A 23,412-nucleotide genomic window follows, 5' to 3' on the forward strand; every position below is an offset into this window, starting at 1 on the left:
GTTAAGATTGTAAATTAATTTTAAAGTTTTCAAAGTTTTAACTACTTCCTTCAGTATTTTTTTTGTTAAATTGCAGTTAACATTTTTGTATTTATCTAAATGTTTATTAGTGTAATAATAAAAGATTATCTCAATTCAAGGTTGCTTATATCCATTTAAGTATTAAGTATGTTTTAATAAATATTTTATTTAAAGTGATGAAATAAGTATATACAATTGTGAGATAAATTTATAGAGCAATTATATAAGCTATGATTAATCCAATAATTCTAGAGGTTGTGTGGTACAAGTAGTTTGCGTCCCTAAATAATACGACTGAGAGGTGACAGTGACACTCTTATTAATTATGGGAGCCTTTTTGGCTCGTATTGTCCACAATCCGGCACCACACCTCCATCGACCACCATCATAGTGCTTTGACCGTCCAAAATCCAATATTGGTCCCTAGCAAGTGGCAAGTATCATGTAGCAAACACCATAGTGTTTTTGGCCTTCCTATTCCAAGCATAAAAATGATTGTAATGAAAATACATATTTATCAATTTTCTTTCAAACTTAATATGCTTATATCTATTTTTCACCGCTTAAAAAAAAATTCCGATATTTCATTATTGATATCAAGTAAAAAAATTATTTTACTAATGCAAATCGTTCTAATGACCAAAAAAAACACATAACCTTGTTAACTGTTATTTTTATTCTGGTAGTTTAAATTCGATTTATGGATTGTAAACAATGTGTATGATACTTTCTGATTTAACGTTTACAAAGATTTTGGGTTTGCTCATTATGAGCAAAATTTATCTGTTCTAGTTTAATTTCTACCTTTCCAAGGTAATCTATTTTGACAATTAAAAAAATTGATATTGAAAACCAACACAAAACCACTTTTAAGTGAAATATATATCTAAAGTATTCATAAATTTTAAGTTTATTAAAAGTCTTGCCAATATAATCAAACTATTCAGATTTTTGTTTCTCTTCCTTACCTTTGTTAATCGAATTAAAATAAAAGGTATATTCTACCCAAAAAAAAAACGTATATAAAATTCTCCAATCTTCACAAATCAAACAATTGATCACCTCATTTCCACGGAACCATAAAATATATAACACACCAATCCGAATCAATTTTTCATAAGTCTTTAAATATCTCCGATCATTAAGAAGAAAATAAGAATCAAGACATATTATTTTATTGTTACAAAAAATAAAGAAGAAGACAAATATGTAAATTCCAAAAAAGAAAAAGATACGGAATCAATTCTTAGTGGTGGTTTTGGTATACTTGTCTTTAACCCAATTAAAACCCAAAGACGTTCCTATCTTCACCTTCTTCAACCCCGAACTCGCAACCGCTTTAGTCTTCTCTAATCCAGCCCCCACTTTCTCTTTGTATTTCCCCGACGCGCCTCCGACGTCCGTTGTTTTTCCCGACGATTGATTGCTGTTGTCCCACTGATCGGCCCAAGAATTTTTCTCCATTTTGTATGAAAGAGAGAGAGAGAGAGAGAGAGAGCAAAAAGATTTGATTAGGTGAGACAATGTATTTGTTTAATTAAATCGTGATTAGTAACAAAGCCACACGTTTTATAGGGTTTGGTTTGATAGAGAAGTAATTTTAATGCTTATAAATTAGTTAACAAATTAAAAGCTAATCTTTGACCAAAAAATAAAGATAATAGCTAATCTTAATTATTGGTGACGTTGGTGTACATTAAATTAAAAGTACCATAGAAGAAGTAAATCTTGTCTATTTAGATTTCGTGTACATTAAGTATTTAATTAATGCAATTCTTTTGTGGATCTTTTGATTGTTTGACTTTCTGGAGTCTATTCCTCTTTAGAATTTAGTTTTGACTTCTTCTGTAAATGCAGTAAATCCCTTTTTCTACAAATTTGTTTCCTGATTAGCAAAAACCCAACTCTATCTACACGTCACTAATTAGGGGGCCGGTTAAGTAAAAACTGTGGGCCTCTCATCAAACATCCCATTATGGGGTTCATTCACATATTTGCTAGTTGCTCCTACAGTACATGGATAGTTATGGTTAATCAGGCAAACCAGGCCTGGTCTAGTTCGGTGCAAAATCTGCAAGGTCGACAAATTTTTTGTCCGGTCCCCATATCAATCAATATGTTCAAATGCAAAGATTAATACCGAATAAATTTTACATCTAAGTAAAGAAGTGTAACAATTACATCAACCAAAACATTAGAAGATAGCTTAAACACTTCAAAATTAGATAGTGATAAGATATTGAATTGAAAGAAGATAAAAAAGATCCATGTAAAAATGTTTCAATTTTTTTAGTAGACTTATATGTATCATATAAACAAAAACCATTAGATTAATGTGAGTTGCAAAAGTATGGCTATTAGTAAGGGTGTAATTATATTCGAGGATCTGAGATCTGACCTGAAATCCGTTTCGTAAACTTGGATATTCAGATGACTGAATCCGGATTTAGATACTCTAAATCTAGGATTCATATCCTCATTATATCAAAATCCGAATACTTTAATAATATTATATAAATAAATTTTAACACATAATGAGATTAAAATATATTTTCATTATTTGTATGTTATCATATTTTACATTTTTATTTTTTCATCATTTTAATATTTTAATAAAAAATATTTTTCATTATTTTTACAGATCTGAATATTTACAGTTTTCCGAAAGACATAAATATGAATAGTTAAAAATTAGATCTGGCTATTTTCCAAAAGTATATGTATATATTCTCTAAACGTATTAAAATCCATTTTGTTCAATGAATAAAGTGGATAATTTTATCATTATTGATATTTTTTAGACAAAAATTATGATGTTATCTCTTGTATCTTACCAGTTGTTAATATATAAGACATTACATGCGCTTTAGTTAGTTTAAAAATTGTGCATTGTGTTTGACTGCTTGTCCAATATGAAATGATTCACTTTTGAAGTTTTAGTTTTCTGTTAATCAAAACATTTGGCAAGACAGGTCAAATTAACTGGTATAGACACTAAACAACTTTTAGTCACTCTTTTTAAAGGTATTGTCTACAATAACTTTTCTAGTCTCACTCTTTTAAGGTACTATTATATATAAATATAAATATATAATTGATACTAGTCATTTTAATCATCCAAATTCCAAAACGCCATTTAAAAAAAAACTTTTTCTCTTCAAAATGTGATTCGCTTAAACCGGAAAAAATGAAACCTGATTGCCTATACTAATATTATACAAGAAGGACAAATTATTAACCAAAAAGTGCCTCTACTATCAATTGATTTTACCAGAAGCAAGCTGATTCTTTAAGCAAAACGACAAGGGAGCACACACGATAAACGGAATAATAGGCCATACAAGGTTTAAAACAAAACTACATAAGTTATGCTTAATTATGCAAAAGTTTGTGTTTAATTTTAATTATGGTGATTCAAAATATCAATTCGAGCATCACATTATATTGTACCGTGTGGATATACAATCATATAATTAAGTATGTTGTGTAAAAGTTAAACTGAGAGATCAATGACAAAAACATTTATTTTATATTCGATGCTTGAGTGCAGAGACAAAACCGACAAAAACAAACAAGAGCAATAAAATGCTGAAAAAAATATACTGTGCATTATTTTCAAATATAGATAGACGAGAAAACAATGAGAAATGCATTTATGTTCGTCAACATTTCATCGTCACCTTAGCCATCATAACTTTTTGGACTGTACACCAAGAGACACAATCATTTGTATGCAAGGAATGATCTACTATATTACTATATTGATAAGATATACTATTATGCATATGACATGAACATGCTTCATCTTCTTAATTTTTTTAAGAAACATGTGCTTGTGTATAATTGTGTTTACACGCATCATTAATGACAACTCCACGAATTCATCCACATACATACTTCTATATTCTTAATGAATCGCTTTTCGTATGTTCTAGTATGTATGAAAATATCGTGTTAGATTTTTATCGATCCAATCATCCAAGCAATTACTACATGATAAATAACCATTATATATGGGATATAATTTCTTGAGTAGAATTATTCGGAAAAAGAACATAGGGATATATAGTGATACATGTAGATTCATAAATCTAAATTAGTTAAACAAAAACAGCAATCGAAAAAGAGATTTGGAAGACAAAAGAAGAAGTAAATAGAAATACAAAAGGTAGTCAAAAAAAGGAAATTAACACACAAAAAAAAAAAGAGACAAGAAAGAGATAATTAAAAAACACACTTGATTTGGTGATTTTCAAGATGAAGATCGCTTTGAAGCAGCGAAGGATCGGACCGAGACGCTTGATTCCCCTTTTGGTTCTCGTACGCACACGTGGATGAAGATACAAACATAAGATGATGATCAAGAACGGATCTAAATGAAAAAGTAGAGAGAGATAAGGTGAACCCTAATCTTAAAATCTTGATGATGATAAGAATCAACTACTTCATCTTCTTTTTCTTGGGATTCTTGATCTTTGGTTTGTGTGTTGATGTCTTCGTCTTGGGTATTGGGACTTGGGAGGTGAAGAGAAAGAAGAAGGAGAAGAAGACGACGAAGATGAACATGAATTACCATCATCACTATCATCATGATAAAGTGTAGGTAGAGAGAGAGAGAGAGAGAGAGAGAGAAGTGAGGTTGTAATGATGATGAGGGATGAAGAGAAGTCACAGGTAGGGGAGGAAAATTATCATTACTACTTTGAACAAAATGTTTTCTAGCTTCTCTTTTTTATTCCTTTTTTTTTTGGTGGGCTTCGAAATATCGTAACCCTATCTTATGCCCTTGAGCCTTTCTCTCTCTAGATTTATGAGGAGAGGGATAGAGAGACAGAAATGCCTTTGCGACATAGGGGTACAACTTTTTTCAATTGCCTATTTAATGTTCCATGAGGGAAAAGTAAAAGTATTAATATCTAATTTATTTTATTTTTACATATTCTCTAACATTTACCTTTTCTTTTAGGGTCTATCCATAACTGTACATATGCTTTTATTTATCACATATTTGGATTAATTTCATGCAAAAGAAAAAAGATTCAGTTTGATGTCCAAAAAAAGAAATCATAGTTAAGAATTTAGACCAATAGCATATTTTCAATAAACAAGATTTATAATTTATCTATCATTTCAAAACTTCACCAACTTAATTTCGATTTTGCAACCAATTAAGTTTAAGTGTTTAACTAATAACTTATAACATTATTTGTTTTTTTAATAATAATTTTATACTTGTGTCGTCTAATTTATTTTGTTGTTGTTGTGGTTCTTGCATTCCTTAAATAAGCGAACTTGATCGAATTGAGCTTAATAATTTATGTAAACATATAATATATTCCATATGTGGAAATATAGGTTCAATTCTACTATATTCATAACTAACATGTTGGCTCTAAGAAATCTTCTTGACAGTGTACGTATATATATGTCTTCAGGAGCAAATTTCTTTGACCTGCCACTGTCTGCGCGTAGTATGTCTTAAGTAACAAAATAGTCCCTGGCTTTAGACACCTTCATGGATTAGTGTATAATTTAGTCTAAGATCTATGATGCATGGATATAGAAGAAAAAAAATATAATCAAGATATCTAACCAACAAAATCGTGTTACGTACCACAAATATAAATCTTAAAAAGAATTTAAATATTTTTTTCTTGATGTTATGGAATCTTGGAAACTTTCTACTCGAAAGTGTGGAGTAACACAAATCCTTCAGTCTCCAATATTTACGAGCCAGAGCTTGTGCTAAATGTTTGGTTTCAAAATGAAGCAGATAGTTTGGTCTTTTTACAAAATTTACACTCAACGCAACGTATTTTGTTTTTTTTTTCTTTTCCAAATCGATGTTTCCTTTTTATTTTTTTCAATGTACGTACAATTGATGTTTGCTCATATTAGTCCAAGGGATCACCAATGTGTGTTATTTACTTATTTGTAAGTTACATATAAATTCAAAAGTAACGAAAGAAAAAGTTAAAGGATGGATCGAACTTTTTGATCGATCGGGCTTACTCTAAAAGCACATGGATATTCTTTCCATATGCAAAAACATTATGTCGAATGTCCATTAACCAACTTTTTCAGTTCAATCTCACTGCTTTATTTTTCCTACTTTTAATTGATTAATATCGATAATATTCTATGTTAAAGGTTTCTTTCCACCAAACTTGACATGTCGTCGTAGAATTTCTAAGTTGTAATTACAACAAATACGCTAAATTGCCACTGCGTCAAATCGTATTAAGATCTATAGCTAAATTTATTGTTTTGTTCGAGTTTTACAATTTACAGTAAGAGTAGACTGTAGACTGATGTAGTCCTCAGTCTAGTGCACGCCAGTTTCAATTGGCTATTATTCTCTAGGTGGTTATAATTTTTACTGTATATTTTTTACTAAAATTTGTAAGCTACTAACATAATCTTTGTTAGTTTTACTTTTGTATCAGTATTCATCTCAAACAACAATTACTATGTTACAATAAAATGTACATTTAAACTCTGAACAAGTTATTTTAATGGGCTCAAACTCAGTAGCTCACTCAAACTAGTTAATAGTTGATGAGTCATGTTAACAGTCAATTAGTTTAAATGTTTCAGTTTATTCGCTACTAGAATGATTTGGTCCAACTAGAAATGTACTCTTAGCCATGTCAACATCAATTAGGTGTGCAAACCAGATTTAGCAACCTGTACACTCTAATCGAAAAACTAAAACTATATCATTCCGGGTATAAAAAAAAGGGATGAATATTTTTTTTTACTCAATACCATATTTCACTATTTTATTGATCCTACCCAAACTCTCACGATATATATTTTTATTATTTAAGTTTATTAAATTTCGGAAGGAATATGTTTTTGTCTTTCTAGTTCTAGTCAACTAAACTTACTGACTGAAAGAAAAGGCTATTTGTGACTGTATTTGGGGAATAAATAGATTACTATATTTGCTACTTAAAAAAACATAAGCTTTATTGGGTTTAGTTAAAGAGGGGAATTTTGGCAGTCCATGCCTTGTATATGCCATAAGTTATCCTTTTTTAAAATATCAAATTTTAAAGTGATGAGAGTCAGAGAGACAATAAAAAAAAGGTAATGACAGAGGAATCAAAATCATGAAATCAGGAAAGGCAGTGCCTTGAAACCAGAGAGAGAGAGAGAATGAGGTATTTTCCTGTAAAAGTAACCTCAAATGCAGTTATCTTTCTGCCAATTGTTTTGAACATATATATATATATATATATATACCAACCAAGAAAAACAATTGAGAAGGATAAAAGGAAAGAAATGAGGTTTCTTGAAGTTGGGAATTTCCCTTCAAAAGTGCTAAAATGTCAGCCTTCTTAGTAATACAGTATTAAACAATGTTTAAGATTATTTATGTTTGAATATTTAATTATGAGCATGATAAAACTTTATTTAGGTCTTATTGGTAACCATTTGAGAATAAAAAAGGTTAAAAACAAATCAACTAAGTACTCTAAATTCACTATATTTAAAATATTTTTTTTTGCACATATGACATACTCTGTCCATTCAATTGTTTACCAATCAGAATTTTATTATAATAAACATTTTCTTGATTGGTGTGTGACACTTAAAAAAAAAAAATTTATGATACAGTTTATCTATTCTATAGATACTTATATTCTAAACTGACTTATTAAATATCTGCCTATTAAATTTTGGGACACATTCACACAATTTTTGAAGTGATAATGGATTTATCATAGTTATAATGTATATGTGACAAACAATATCAAAAATACAATATATCCTATAGTTTTATTGTTTATCATGGGTTACTAAATAGAGAAAAACTTGAGAAAATATCTTTATTTGGGATGGACAAGTGTGTCAACAAAGCGGATCTGGTCTACTAAAGATATTGAAGGACATAAATATGGTGGACAAAAACCTGTTCGGGCGTTTAATCTGGTCTACTGGAGGCACAATAAGATCAGTATATTTATGATGGACCAGATCTGATAGACTAAATATTCTTCCTTGAAGGCTGAGTATGATATTTTTTAATAAGACTAATACATGCGTCAGCATTACTGCAGGGTGGAAAAAATAGTTTCATATTGAAGGACAAGTATCGTCTACCAATCATATATTGTCCACTAAGAGAGCGAAAGACATAATTGGGATGGACAAGTGTGTCAACAAAGCTGATCTGGTCTACTAAAGAGACCGAATGACATAAATGTGATGGACAAAAACCTGTTCGAGCATTTAGTATGGTCCACTGGAGGCACAATAAGATCGGTACATGCATCAGTAGACATGCAAGTAAACAACTTGAGTCCAACCAAGTGGATATGGTCCACTTAAGAGATTGAAGGACAAATTTTGGATGGACTAATCTTGCATGCATTGGATCTGGTCCACCCGAGATTCATCATGTCTTTGTCTAGTTCCATAAAATTTGTCTTCGTTTTAAAACGCACGTCACTTGGTATTCTCCTGCCTGGGCTTTTCTCAGTTTTTTGGACAGGGGTAATTTGGTCTTCTCACTCTCTCTCCCAGTTAAAAACTGACATTTTAGAAAAGGAAAAAAAAATGGCATTCTTAATAACTTTTTGTGGAAAAATGGCATTCTTAGCCGAATTCTCTTTTTAAAATATCTATATATTTTAGTTTCGTTATTTACCATAAATTCGATATCAATTTACTCTCTATACTATATAACATCATTAGGTTAATTGACTATATAAGTCGAGTTTTATTATAAAAAATAGAGAGACGAACATCGACCTCAATAATTTGTTTTAGCTTTCTGTCAACCAAAACCCTCCAAAGTCAAAATTATTAATGTATTGTATAGTGTACTACTGTACTAGTATTAATTTGAAATTCAAAAATATAGTATAACTAGAAAAAATTTCATGGGATGAGGAAAAATCAAAATATCATATTGAGAAAAAATAAAATATCATATTTTAAAAAATCTTGAAATTATCTAGAAAAATGATTTGATCCTCTGGCACAAAATTGTAAACCAAATATTATATTTTTTGTCAGCAAATAAATATTATAATATTATATTAATTTTTTTTATCTTGAAATTATTTTAAAATAACACTATCTTAACTATAATTTTTCAAAACTATTATATGAATGTTTTATTCTTTAATTATCGGCAAATTATTATTTGAGGAATTATAATGTTATGGTAAGTATATAAAATATTGATCAATGAAATATATATATATATATATATATATAATAACTAAAAGTATATTGCTAAAATGTTAAGATATTTTTTTAGGATATTTTTTATGTATATAATCTTGAGAGGAATGAGTGCCACTTGTGAGCTTTTTAAAGTATGAGTTTGTGGAAACCTTAGTTTATTATACAAAAATAAAAAAATACACTAAGATAATGTTTGTTGAATACAAAAAAATTATAGAATTTACAAACTAAGATAATGTTAGTTGAATACAAAAAATTATAGAATTTACAAACTTATGTGAGATTTGAGATATGAGGGTTATTGAGATGTGTGTCTTTCTTTTTATAGGAAAATTTGGAGTTAGGAACCTATCATAAATTGATTATTTCATTGGGTAGTTAATGCACTAATTCTTATATTAATTTATATCTATAAGAAGTTACATAAGCTATATGAGAGTGACAAAATGCAATAAATACATATTAATATATTTTAATATTTATTATGCTTTCTAATTGTTATTAGTCATTCATTACAATACCAATAATATTATGTTTGTACCTTAATGATGGATATGATTATTAATATGAGAGTTACAAAAGATGTGATATAGTATTAAATTTACTAAAATATGTAAGAAGTTTCACCAAAAATACATTTATTAGTTGTTTTGAGTATTAATTATTTTTGGTTAATATAACTATAAATATATGATAGGAAGTTCAACCTAATCAAATTAATATAAGAGTTACAAAATATGTGATAAAATATGAAGTTTAATAAAATATGTGAGAAGGTTCATAAATAAATACATTGTTTTCAAATATAAATAGTTACTATGACTAATAATATATGATAGGAATTTCAAGCAAAACAAATTATAATTATATAGATATATATTCATTTCTTTCTTTAAAAGACATATACTTTAGTTATTTCTCTCTAAATATTTATAATCAAATATATATATATATATACATATATATTTAAATATACTTTAGTTTATTTTAGTTAGAGTCAAATTGAAAAAAATGTAATAATTATATCGTGTTAATTATTTCTATTTAAGTTAAGAAATAAAAGAGAAAATCATTATTTTGGACAGTATGTTACACTAATTACAGAATAAATTGAACATCTTATAATGTATAATATCAAATTATATTTTTTCTTAAATATAAATATAAATAATGTAATGTATTCATATAAAGTCAATTGAAAGATATAATACAAATATTAAAGAGAAAATAAAACACATGTCACAAGAAGAGAATACCAAATGGCAACTTTTTAAAGCTTGTCAAAATAAAACTTTACTTTATTATATAAGATTCATAGATAAATATTAAGGCTACACATTAATATAATTAAAATACACAAAAGATAATTATAAAATCAATTTGATATTGACTATATATATATTTTAAAGTTACTCGGTCAACATATTGATTAGATTTTCTTTCTGTTTTCGTGATGGTAGGTTACCATTCATAGTGTAAAAATAAATCTATTTTCTCTTTCTGGTCAAAGTAATAATTCCAGTCAAATATCTGTATTTATATTTCTTTTATTATAAATAGCTTTATTTTTTATGGACAAGCCATTTTCATTATTGAAGAAACAAAATGTCTTCACTAATTATTGTAGTTTTGGTTTTGAATCTCTTACATATTTTGTTCTCAACAGTCTCAGTTCGTTCTGATCAAAGTGTGTTGCCTATCAGATCCTTCAAGGTTAGCGTTGATATTTTTAGAACTTGAGACACATGTCTCTTTTATTATGTTAATCTATTTAACTACTTCACTATCATATTCTTCTTCATTTTTTTTAATTATGTATTGAGTTCCAAAACACCTCATGTCTTCTTTTTTTTTCGTAGATAGGGGAAAATGCTACATACGATTGCGTTGATATTAATAACCAACCAGGACTTGGTCATCGTTTGCTCCAAAACCACACAATCCAGGTACATTGACATTTCAAATATCCGTCTCCTACATGATTTTGAAATTACTTTTATAAAATGCGATTTTTGAATCTGACGTATAAGTTATTCTTTGAAAAGATGAAACCATCAGTTTCAAGACATGAATTAAGGAATCACATTGATAACAAAAAGTCATATTCAAGTGAAATAGGGTGTCCAGATGGAACCGTTCCTATATTGAGAATCTCAAATGAATACAAAACCAAGGCACAACTTTTTGCCGAGAAGTATTTCCATCCGCTAACTGTCGATAATCCTGGAACACATGTAAACATTTCATTCTCTCCATATACATTAAATCTAATTATGTTTTATATATATCTTAATTATTAGTCTATATACATGTCGATATGACTGGTTCTTAGTAGATTGTTGGAGTAAGGTTAAGTATTGGTCCATATCGTGGTGTATAAGCTTCGTATAATGGATATACGCTATCCATCGAAAAAGATCAGACTTCATATAGTGTAATATCTATAGGTAGTTGGTTGAATAACCAAGTCAATTGTATCCAAGCGGGTTATATTGTAAGTTCTACATTTTAGTGGTTTTCTTTGTAAAATTTGTATATAAATATTTCTTAGTAGGTTCACAAAAAAAAATATTTGTTAGTATTAAAGTATTCAAATTCGTTTTGATAGATAAAGCCAAGTTTCTTTGGCACCGGACAACTTTGGACATATGGATATTTTAAGGTGTGACATTTTAAAGTTTAGTTTTACGTTAAATTATTTATACTTAATCCTTAAATCAAATAATATGTGTATATTAAACACAATATCAATAGGGTAAAGATGGAAAAGGATGTTACAATACAGCATGTGATGGGTTTATTCAGGTATCAAGGAAAGTTCCCATAGTCCAACCCATAAACATAAACCCAGGAGAATCTGTTTGGTCGTGTTGGTCTATCCATCAGGTATTTCTACGGGTTATTTATTTATTTTCATGAAATTTTTCTGAATTTAAAATTAATTATTTATGAATCATATTAGTGATCGACATATATTTAATTATATAATAAAAGTTTTTTAAAATTAATTTAGTAGCACATATTCTTTTCGTTTTTTCAAATGTGTTTGTTTTATCTTTTGATGTATGGAAAAGGATAAAGCAACAGGAAATTGGTGGCTTTCACTACTGATAGAAAATGCACCCAACGTAGATATTAGATACTGGCCAAAAGAACTATTTAACATTTTGAACAATGGTGGTAATAAAGTTGGAGTTGCAGGTGTAGTTCAAGCTTCCCATACTGGCTCAAGTCCTCCGATGGGTAATGGTAATTTTCCAGTTGGAAGCCATAAAAATTCAGCAATGTTTACAAATATTGAAGTTCTGGATTCCAACTATAGCAGTCATAAATTGAATTCTTTTCCTACGAAGATTTTGTTTGATAGTCCAAAATGCTATGGTATAAGAATTGGTAAGGTGAAATTATTTCATAGTAAACGACTCGGTTTCTTTTTCAATTATGGTGGTTCGGGAGGAAAATTTTGTGGAGTTTGATATTTTAGATTGTAATCTTTAAACTAATAATGGGAAATTACCTATAATAATACATAAAAGTTGCCTAATTACTTTAGTAATACGTTTGAAAGCATTCTTACTAAAACAATACATAAAAGTCTGAACATTACTTGTAAGTCAGTTCTTCTCTGTTTATTTACAGTATGTGTCATTGGCATTTATAATTAAAAAGTTAGTTGATATGATAACCCAAACTTTAATTACTAACTTAAGTTCGAGAGAATCCCATAATCCATGAATCTTTTTGGTTTTGAAGTTCCGTATTCGAAAATTGGGTTATTAGCATAAAGGTTTCAAATTTGTCATAGTTATTGTTATCTGTTTCGAAGAGGTTATCTGTGGGAAGGTTTGGGGAAAAATTTTAATTACAGGAGGACGACGGCGGGATTACGGCAGAGTTGATGGCGAGGTGGACGTAAGTTGAGCAGGAGGTAATATTATCGTACTTATCTGCGTATGGTTAATCAATATATGGTTATCGTGGTGAGAATATTGAGCTTAGGAGTTGTGGGAAGTGAAATTTAATATGACGATATTATGAACAATATTTAGTAAGATGTTGAGTATAAATAATTGTAAGTTCTTTATGTTGCGGGCTGTGTTTGATAGATTATGTATTGCATAAATTGACTTAAAAGTAGTTGTCGACGATTAATTTAGTCAAATGAAGTTGTTAACATATGCATAGGTTAGTTAGTAGTCGTATATATTGTTAGTTGATGTTCAATTGTTGATATACTTATTATCAGCTGTACATGTTTGTGATGATGATTTTTACACAAACTAATGCTTCTATTGTAGATATGAAGTCAATCAATGATACGAAGAGGTATCCAAGAAGGATGTTTTTGGATGGGAAATATTCAATGCAGAAAAAAGCTTGCACCACAATTGTAGTTTGTCAAATATTGGAGAGTTGAAAGATTTCGTCGGTGATGTGGTGTACAACCAAATATGAGAAAAATTGCAATTGGGAGTGTCACTAAAGCTAGTGAAAACCAATTACTTATGGTGTAACAAGACTATCCACTATCTATTAGCTAATCAATTGACAATAGATTTGCCATCCGAGTTATGGTTTTTGGTTGAAAGAAAGCCGTTGAGGTTTTCTTTATATGAATATAAAGAAATAAGTGGGCTGAACTGTGAGAAATAGATGAAGATGAGTGTGGAGAGGATCATACTGAATTATGGGCGGCTTTACATGTTGATGCAGGATGTGGACCATAAGACTGAATTATATGTATAACGGAGAGGTATTCCTACAATTTGATTTACAATTCGGATTAGAAGATTTATTAATAGAATTATATGTATGTTATTGTATTTGAAATGTAGCTTGAGGTGAAGCATCTAGTAGCAAAACCTTTGCATGTCATATATCCATAATGGCCAAAAGAGAATTCAGTGTACATAGTAGGGGAAGGAGGTAAAAATAAACTGGATAATCTGTTATTTGATGTGATTAATGGGGTAGTGGATGAAAGAGAATGAGACTATATCAAAAGGAAGGTTGAAGTTAAGAAGAAGAGAGAGAGGAGGCAATATGTTGAAGGGGATAGTGACGATGATTTTGTTGAGGTTGCGCCAATGAATATCAAAATTGTCCCCAAAAATGTGAGAGACAAGAAATAATGTATTGGCGAGAAGATGTCATAGATAAGATGTCAAGTGTGGAGGATAGAGACTGAAGTGGAAGATTTATGGTCGAAAATTGAAAATATGGAGTTAACATTTGCTAGATCACTAGGTCTCGTTGTCAGGAAACTTGAAGGGATGGAGAATAAGATAGGTAACATTGAGAATGATGTTCAACTTTTTAAGAAAATTTTAAACAAGTCAATGGATGAAGGAGTGTCTACAATTGGATATGACAAACCTAAGGAAGAGGAGGTATGGACTCTTAACCGTAATTTTCAAATTATATATATACCTATATATATATATTTATATATAGTTTTCATTAAATGACTATGATATGATTCTATAGTTTTCATTAAATGACTATGATACGATGGTTTTTGATACATAATTTTGGTAATCGTTAGGGGGAGAAAAGCTAATATGAAGTTTTTGTATTTATTCGAAGAATAATTGTTATTTTTTACAATTGTCAAGTTGTATACTTTGAATTTTTTTTATTTGTATACTTTTTCATTGGATTTTTCACAGACATATTTGATAGTGTTTAGTTTCTCTTTATTTTATGTCCTTTTATAAATTTTGTTGAGTGGTGTATATAACATTAAAAACATGTCTGTGTTCAAGTCAAGGATATTACAGATGAAGGATTCGGTTGCGGATGGTTACCCAATTGCATGTTGTGTTAGGAATCCTAAAGCGTCAAAGAAAAGGATCATGGGCTCAACAACTATTAAAATCGAACCATATGACCAACTTAATGAAGCAGAGAGTGTTGATCGAATTACCCCGCTTAAGCCATTATAGAGGGTAAACAGTGTAAAGAGTGGAAAAAGAGTACAGAGCGGCCAGACAGAGAAATGTGTTAATAGAGTAAAGTTTAATGACAGAGGACACAAAGTTAATGCAAAACCCATTACTGTAAATATTATTCATCCAGTAAGTGGAGTTAACCCAAGTACTGGTAACCCTATATCAACGCCTCGGGGCGGGAACGAAAGTGTCGAGGAAATGGAGGGGTATGATTACTCAAACTTTCTAAACCCCTTAGAAAACCCGACAATTGCTGGTGAAGGTTTTACTGATTTACCCAAAGGGTACATTACCCCAATATTTTCAAAAAAAAAAAGAAAATGAGATACATAGTAAATTGGGCAATCCGTTAGAAAACCTTTTTCCTTCCTCAGGAGAGGATGATTTTCTGTCTAGAAAATGTATGGATACTAACATAGGTGGAAGTCATAATGAAGAATCTATACGATTTGCATTACCAAGACGAGCTGTCCCTGAGATAGTCCTCTCACCCGAAGTATACAATCCTTTTATTGAGTCATGTGCTGCAAAAGTGGAAAAGTTGAAGGCGTTCCTAACCGAAGATTTCTAAGTGTTGTTTGGGAATTCAAACGTGGCAAATGTTTATTTTTGTTTATCGAATAGGATGTATAACTGATTGTTAAACAGTGGAATTCATGTCTTAAGTTCCGAGCACTGGAAATGCAAATTTCTATTTGCGTCTCATGACCCCTAAACAATTATGGCCATATGGTGATAAAGTGTACGACTGGTTATGTGATGCAGTAAGCTTGAACGTTTTGTCCGCTAAATTATCTTATCTAAATATAGTGGACTATTCACTGCAACATTAATTTTGTGTTGCAGCACATGTCCGCATGTATGCATACGTTCCGCTGAAGGGGCATAAAAAAGTCATCCCCTTCTGTAACCGATTAGATTGCTTTCCTTGAACCGTGGTTTGTTAATCTGTAGGCAAAAGAATACCATTTTTTATTCCAATAAGAAATGGCAGTTTGGAGAAGTTATTTTGAGGTGTACTTGGGGAGATTAACGATAAATGGTATGACACACAGGAAATGGGTTGACGATTTAGACATCCTTTACTTCGCACACAACATCGATAACAAGCATTGGGTTGCCCTCGAAACATACTTATTGAAGCGCAAGATTAAAGTTTAGGATAGCATCAACGGCAGTAGTACTGACGAGGTTCTCAACAAACATTGTAAGCCGTTCACTAGAATGATTCCTCACTTGATGCAGGCAGTTTCGCAACAGTACAAGAAAGAGAAAAATGGGGCATCATCATTCACTATTTAGAGGGTGAAAACAACATTGAGTGTTTAGCCCTGGGACTAAAATTTGAAGGCCTCTCTGACGTGGCTATGCCTGTCATTAGGAAGAAACCTGCGGCAAAAGTGTTTGATGAGGTTCCAGACATAGACTACTTTATGAAAATGTTAGATAACTCCTTGATATGCTGTGATTTTAGCGAGGTTGAGTTCATCTCGGCATCAAAAAGTTTAAGAAGTTAGGTTACATATGTATTAGTATAGCCGAACGATTATGAAGTTTAGATTCCTAGATTGCTTGGACGCGGATGAAAATTGAAGAAGGGGGTTAGGTCATAATTTTGGTTAGGCATAACAAATGTGGATATCGTTCTTACATTATTCGACATCCGCACTTGTAATGTTTCTATTTGGCCACTCATATAGCTCCTTGCGGTTGGTACACTCTTTAGGTATAATGTTTTGTTTATTGCAGGGTTCAGATTAGGACCAATTCTTTAGTTGGTTATACACATGTGTTATTGGTATTGTTATCTTTGTTGGGTTGTACCCTTGAACGCGACTGTATAATTTTTTTAGCATCCACCTTTTGTAAGTTGTTTATTTTGAGTTCACTATGAAAAAATTGCGTTCTTTGTCAAACTTACACATTTACATTTCTGGTTGGTCAACATGTTGGGTGTTTAACCTTTGTAAGGATTAAGTTTCGAGACACTAAAATAATACCCTAGTGAATGATCTAGAAAAGGTATTCAAGTTATTCATTTGTAAATAAAGTAATGGGATATAGATCTCACATCAACACCAAACAACATTTCAGCGCATTATTATCTTCGTGTATTGAGATTCACATATAAAACTTCTGGGTGTCAGGGGATGAATTCGTCATTATAGTTAAGTAACACCAGTGGAGTGGGAATTCACATATATGGATTCAGAATGATAAAGTGGGGTGGGAATTCAAAGTCGACGTCGTTCGTGGTGGTAGGTCATTATAGTTAAGTAACACCAGTGGAGTTGAGGATCTCCGGTCCACTGTGGATGAAGCGTATGGTTTTTCAAAAACTTTGGTTTGCTTCTCCATAACTTATTGGGTTGCTAAACAGTTTCCTTCACAAATTGACGACTCCTATTTTCCATTGTCTATCATGACCGAAGCACAATGCTTTCCGTCTAATTCATAAGACAAACAAGGCCATAAATGTATATGTTATTTATTTGGGGGGAAATAGTAGTCTTGTTGATACAATCACTACAAGAAAACAAGCGATTTGCGAGGGAAGATTTCCTAGCAACTCCCTCGCAAATTGTAACACCTGCGAACCAAAAACTAGATTTTTGGTAGGGGTGTCGATCGACACTGCTTGTGGTGTCGGTTGACACCGGTTGCGGACGGTTTGATTGGTTCGATTTTAATCATCCGGTTTGCGTGGTTAATTTAGAGAAAGCCCTATACACGAGTTTAGGTCGTGGAACTCGACTTCCCAAGTCCTTGAGCTGCTTTTTCACATCTCAGAAGGAAGAGAGAAGAGAACACAAGTCTTTGTGAGAGTTCTTGAGGTTTTGTTGGGTTCGTTGTCTCTGTGGGGTGAGTTTCTTCCTGGAGAGTGTGGATCCAAGGCTGGGAACGTGGTAGGAAGCTTGTGGTGGTGTGTTTTCATCGTTTGTTGGTGAGATCTCATTGTTTTGGTAAAGGTGAGTGCATGACCATGGCTTATCTAAGCTAAGATCTCTGTTTCTGTGATTTTGTGTGTTGTGTGGTTGTTTCTGTTGGTTGTTTGTGAGTTTTGGCAAATATTGTGTTTGTTTATGTGGAAAATTATGTTTGTTTAGGTTGAAAATTGTCTTTGTTTTGATTATGTAAACATATACGTTTTCATTTTTTTTACAGGCACATATTGAACATGCAAGGCGTTGAAATGTTCAAGAAATTGATGTCTTTCAATTTCAAGTCACAGGTGATACCTCTATGCATGTTCTCAATTTGAGATAAATGATGTGTTCATGTAGGCGTTTTGATCTGGAGAGGATTCCATGCGTACATGCTATCACAGCCCAGAGAAGGCTAACAAATCCCGTATACACCATTTTCATGCATACTATTGTAAAAGACAACATGTGTAGTGGTTATCAGAAGTCGATAATGTTGATAGATGTGTCATGCATCGTTCCTACTCCGATTACATCGTACAAATGTAAACAGCCTTTTGTTAGGAATCCTCTAGGAAGGCCAAAGATGTTGAGAATGAAGTCTTCTTTGGATGTCACGTTGGAGACAAAATGACCCTGTAAATTGCATGCTTATTCTCAATGTCAACAAGTTGGTTACAACCGTACAACGTGTCCAACTAATATGTAGGGGAGTAGTTTTAGTTTCAATGCGGAAAAGTGTCAGAGTCTTCCTTATCGGTAATATAAGTTTCACTTTTGGTCAGCAGCTAATGTACTCCTAATTTATCATTTACTTTAGACGATGCTCTTATCAGCACTTACTAAAGGATGTAAGTTATTTTGGTGTCAGCATACATTTTTCCTTCCTATGGACCACCATCTCTTTTTAATATGTTTTGGATGAAATAACGAAATTTTTAAGTATGTTTGATTCGCAATTTGTAAATATGTTAGTGTGTGAAAGAGCTAAGGTCTTACGGGGCACTTAAGCGAAAGCATAAACATACAACCATAAACGCTACAATCGAATCACAATTTCTCAGCATTATGATTTTAATACATAATAAACATAGAAAAATAAACTTTTGTCGCGTCTATTTTAACAATATTACAAAACGTTATCGTTTAAGAAAGACATTGTTCATTTATTAATAAACTTGTCAACAAATTCGTCATAGCAATTCATGGCATATTTTTCCGGAACTGGTTGACGTGTTCATATGTTAGAGCATCTTTATCGGGAGGTTCATAGGAGGTTCATAGGGAAGTTTTAAGAGTTTCGATCAAAAAAAATAAATCAGAAAGGAAAATAAAATCTTAGATCTCCCGTTATATAAGAGACTGAATATTGGTTTAAGGGGCGATACGTGTCAGGTTGTGGTTGGTCGAGTGTAAAATACAAAAGCAAAAAAAAAACTGAAACCGACGAGATTTTTTCTTTTTTCCTCTCTCTCTCTCTCTCTCTCTCTCTCGGTTGCGACCGAAGGACCTGGAATCAACTGAAACCATGGATTCGAAGGGAATGGTTTACCACAGTTCCCTACAGAACCGAGGTCAGTTCCCTACAGTTTCTCCCATTTTCATGTTTGCGAATCTTATGGTCTCGCAAAATTAGGGTTTTATGTAAGAATCGCTAATGAAGTTTCTCAATAATCAGAAATTTCGAATGTCACATCTCCATTGTTAGGGTTCTTTGATTGGGAGGTTTGGTTTCAAATCTCCATTGTTTAAGATTGCAAAAGTTTGAAAATTGTAATCTCAATTTTGGTTGTTGTTCGGGTGGATTGATATGCTGATTCGACTGTGACTTCGTTTATATTGCTAGTTACTCAAAAATGATTTGTATTGCTTTTAAGTGTTTTTTTGAGAAAGACTTATCATCTTAATAGATTTGGCTCTTTTCTGTCATGGTGTGTAGTTCTGAAAGCTGATTTGATGGCTGAACTTGACAAAGAGGTTAAATCTTTGGAAGAAGATAGTTGGATGTTTGAAGGTCCTCGTTCTCGAATCCATCTTATCTCCAGAAGAGATTTGTTTCTTTCTTCTTCTTCAATCCGTTTTTCGTGTATGACAGTAAGTTGTTCACATCGATCTTGAATTTATTGAATGTTGTTAGCTGAAAGGGGTCTTGAATACTTAAGTAGAAAGCCTTTGTTTTTTCTTTGAATCAAGTGTTAATAGCAGTGATCATCCCATTGATTCAAAATTTCATATATTGGCCAGTCTCTAGATCAGAAAAAAAATCGATATGATGACACAGTATTGATGGACCCTGCGAGTTTCTTTCTCAATAATCAGAAGCTTGGTTTAGTTTTGGGGTTTGATTTCTGAAGATTTCTAAAGGAGCTATTGGATTGAGTACTAGTGTGGTTTAGGGATTTTATAGCTGCATTGCTGAGGAATTTGAAGTTTATAGTCTACATGGGGAATTTAACAGTTGTTGTTCTAATTGAGTGTTTAGTGGTTAATATGGTCATGTGTTTGTTCTTGTTCTTCTGATCTTGCATGAGTCATGTCTAGATTAGCTGCTTTCGGTATGGATTAGATGTGAATTGCTGCTGCTTTTTTTTTTGTTCTGAGCTGCCCGCATGAATCATGAGGAAATTCTCTTTTTTTATTCAATGGTGTGTGGCTTTTGAATCGTGCAGATATGCAAACCGAGATAGGCTAAGCCCTGAGCACGAGAGAATGATTGTTGAGATGCTGCTACCTTATCACCCTGAGTTTGCGTCAAGTTTTACGAAATTGGTGGTGAAGGTGGGATCAGAAAACAAATTGTGACAGGAAGACATCGACGGATTGGCTACAATGACCCGTTGATTTGTAGCTATGTGTATGTTTCAAGTCTAGTTTCGATTCCTGTCACTGTCAAGAAGAATAAGAGGTAGAGATATACGAGTGCTGTTTTGTTTTCTTAAAAGCTCTGTTTTTTTGGTCTTTGTGTTTTGTTGATCGTCTACCATATATCAACTATGATACTATATATGCATGCAGATGTTACTGAAATTGAACTCTGTTTTAGTTTTTATGCTATGATCTTGAGAGACTGAGAAATTGACCTCTGTTTTACTGAAATTGACCTCTGTTTTTGTTTTTGTTTTGTGTTTCAGATCCTTTTCTCCATTTATGAATTGCACTTCTATTGTAATATGTATTAATGTTTTTATTATGTTTTGTATGTTTGAAAATTAATTAAAATGCAATATTTTCTAATTTTAAAAAATCTTAAATGTTTACACATTTATACCACTTCTATTCTATTTAAAATTTTAAATTTAAAAAAACAATATTTTCAAAAATAAGAACCTATCATTGGAGAAGAAATTTTTTACTAAGAGATCATGGGTTCTTAAAATAAAAAAATTACACAATTAATTCATATAATACTCAAACAGTGTTTAACAACCCCCAATTAACACCTTTCCGTTTCCCTTTTTTGGGCTCAGTAGTCTCTTGTTCAATTAGAGTATCTGTTCTCTTGAACTTTTGAGAGTCAGCGTAGGGTAAACTTTCCCTCTGAGTAAGAGTCGTACCTGTTTAGTACTCTTTTTACATCCTTTTGCTCCAAAGATCCCGACAGTTCCTGTTTTATCTTTCCGAAAAATTAGGGTTCTTCATCCCAATTTTATTTTCAGTCTCAAATTCTTGAGTCTCCCTCAGATATGTCGAATCAACTAGATTCAGCTCTACAAGGGATGTCCCTGGAAGAAGAGGAAGATGTCCCGTTCATCATGCCAGATCTCCCAGAATTCTGCTCAAGCGAAAACACTGTCATAAGCTTAATGGGTAAGATCCTTAATCCTAACTGCCAATCCGTCTCAAATATGGTCAGGGATCTCCCAAGGAAATGGCAACTATATCACAGAGTTAGAGGGGTAGCTTTATCAAAGGAACATTTCCAATTCATATTCCAACATGAACACGACCTTGAAAGAATCCTAGAGAAAGGAGTACATACTTTCAATGAATGGGCAATTGTCATCGGACAGATGGGTGGAATCTCCTCCAGCAGATTTCCTCCAATATTTACTAGTTTGGGTCCAAATCCGGAACATCCGAGTGAATCACTACACCACGCAGGCTATCACAGCTCTGGGTGAAATCCTGGGTCAGGTACTCGAAGTTGCTTTCGACCCGTCCCAATCACAGATAAACGAGTTTGTGAGAGTCAAAATCAAATTTGATGCCTCTAAACCGCTCTGCAGATCCAAGGTTGTAACCTTTAAGAGTGAAGTTGTCACGATTTTTTTCGATTTTGAAAGAGTCCAGAAACGCTATTTCACCTGCCAAAGGCTTACTCATGAACAGGGCAAGTGTCCAGTTAAACAGAAAGAGCTCTCACAACAAAAAGAGACCCGACTTCTAAAGAAGCAAGAAGACGTAGCTGCTCACAACAGGTTAATTCCTATCTCTGATCCTCTCTTTGGAGTTCTAAGAGATGATCAAGTGGGAATTGATCCTATTACGGGTCGACCTAGAATGGCTGCTGAAGTTATTGATGAGATGCCTGCACGATTAGTCCTCAGATTGGAGAAGCCTCCTCTGCTTTCTCATGATGTTCTCAAGCAGAAAGGTTTTTTTTCAGCTTTCCACACGAACCAGTCCAGTCTGAGTTATGTGGCAACGAAAACCAGTCAATGAGTTGCGATGAGGGTCCGAGTTCTTCGCAACATGTCTTTGAAATGGGAGCAGCTTTAAGTTTAGTCATATGGTGGGGTAGATCAAGGGCTTTATGGTTCTTCTTTGCTTTCTCAAAGTTTACCAACGGATCATAATGCAGGCCTCTCTGTAGCCGATTGTTCCGGGTCTACTTTGAAAAAGTCTAAACAAAGAAGAAGACCATACAAAGCTCAAAGTTCAAAAGAGGTCGTACAAGGAACATGAGAAGACAAGAAGCTGATTGTTTACTCCACAAAACGAAAGGTTGCGGATGAGGCTAAATCATCATCAAAAGTCGCTAAGCGCAAAACCAACGAGGCAGCCCCAATTGAGGGGCAGTCCAAGTGGTAATGAGCATGATCAGCTGGAATTGTCAAGGATTGGGGCGACCTCATGATCTGACGATTCCTCGTCTCAAGGAAATGCGTAAAGAACACTTCCCTGAGGTCATGTTAGTGTGTGAAACTAAGAATAATAGTAATGTAGTAGTTGATATTCAAAGCTTGTTGGGTTATGCAAGAGTTTTTACCGTAAATCCAGTCGGCTTAAGTGGTGGTTTGGCACTATTCTCGAAGGAAGGAGAGTCATTAGATATTAAGTTCTATGATAAGAACATGATCGACCTTCAAGTCAGC

General features: G+C 32.3%; 3 protein-coding genes, 1 long non-coding RNA gene and 1 pseudogene across 6 annotated transcripts; 3 read left to right on the forward strand and 2 right to left on the reverse strand.

Moving 5' to 3' along the window:
* Window positions 1–1,131: 1,131 nt before the first annotated feature.
* Window positions 1,132–1,873, reverse strand: LOC109133486 (uncharacterized). The gene has a single exon (XM_019246744.2). It carries the CDS (start codon window positions 1,483–1,485, stop codon window positions 1,261–1,263), a length of 225 nt encoding a protein of 74 aa, XP_019102289.1. The 5' UTR covers window positions 1,486–1,873; the 3' UTR covers window positions 1,132–1,260.
* A 2,212-nt stretch (window positions 1,874–4,085) lies between these two features.
* LOC147942632 (uncharacterized) lies at window positions 4,086–4,848 on the reverse strand (annotated as a pseudogene). The gene has a single exon (XR_015559072.1). The product of XR_015559072.1 is annotated as an uncharacterized LOC147942632 (transcript).
* A 5,956-nt stretch (window positions 4,849–10,804) lies between these two features.
* LOC104698951 (protein neprosin-like) lies at window positions 10,805–12,775 on the forward strand. Of its 2 annotated transcripts, none has more exons than XM_087455618.1 (6): window positions 10,805–10,935; window positions 11,082–11,168; window positions 11,268–11,456; window positions 11,831–11,884; window positions 11,977–12,108; window positions 12,297–12,775. In XM_087455618.1, exons 1-6 carry the CDS (start codon window positions 10,828–10,830, stop codon window positions 12,696–12,698), a joined length of 972 nt encoding a protein of 323 aa, XP_087311744.1. In that variant the 5' UTR covers window positions 10,805–10,827; the 3' UTR covers window positions 12,699–12,775. The 2 variants fall into 2 exon arrangements, with proteins under 2 accessions (XP_087311744.1, XP_087311745.1); XM_087455619.1 differs by having other exon boundaries at window positions 12,028–12,108.
* A 6,772-nt stretch (window positions 12,776–19,547) lies between these two features.
* Window positions 19,548–20,787, forward strand: LOC104791029 (uncharacterized). Its single transcript, XR_015559073.1, has 3 exons — window positions 19,548–19,671; window positions 20,075–20,191; window positions 20,767–20,787. It is a non-coding gene; the product is annotated as an uncharacterized LOC104791029 (long non-coding RNA).
* A 993-nt stretch (window positions 20,788–21,780) lies between these two features.
* Window positions 21,781–22,759, forward strand: LOC147942633 (uncharacterized). Its single transcript, XM_087456142.1, has 2 exons — window positions 21,781–22,214; window positions 22,324–22,759. Exons 1-2 carry the CDS (start codon window positions 21,781–21,783, stop codon window positions 22,757–22,759), a joined length of 870 nt encoding a protein of 289 aa, XP_087312268.1.
* Window positions 22,760–23,412: the final 653 nt, after the last annotated feature.

The sequence above is a fragment of the Camelina sativa genome, chromosome 6, assembly GCF_030686135.1.
Source record: "Camelina sativa cultivar CO46 ecotype springtype chromosome 6, ASM3068613v1".
NCBI classification, from domain to species: Eukaryota; Viridiplantae; Streptophyta; class Magnoliopsida; order Brassicales; family Brassicaceae; genus Camelina; species Camelina sativa.

Excerpts from the sequence above, each read along its gene's own strand:
- LOC147942633 (XM_087456142.1), top strand. The coding sequence starts at position 21,781 with ATGTCGAATCAACTAGATTCAGCTCTACAAGGGATGTCCCTGGAAGAA. Across the intron at positions 22,215-22,323 it reads GCAGGCTATCACAGCTCTGG|ATCCAAGGTTGTAACCTTTA; the intron begins GTGAAATCCTGG and ends ACCGCTCTGCAG.
- LOC104698951 (XM_087455618.1), top strand. The coding sequence starts at position 10,828 with ATGTCTTCACTAATTATTGTAGTTTTGGTTTTGAATCTCTTACATATT. Across the intron at positions 10,936-11,081 it reads TGCCTATCAGATCCTTCAAG|ATAGGGGAAAATGCTACATA; the intron begins GTTAGCGTTGAT and ends TTTTTTTCGTAG. Across the intron at positions 11,457-11,830 it reads TCGATAATCCTGGAACACAT|ATAAAGCCAAGTTTCTTTGG; the intron begins GTAAACATTTCA and ends TCGTTTTGATAG.
- LOC109133486 (XM_019246744.2), bottom strand. The coding sequence starts at position 1,485 with ATGGAGAAAAATTCTTGGGCCGATCAGTGGGACAACAGCAATCAATCG.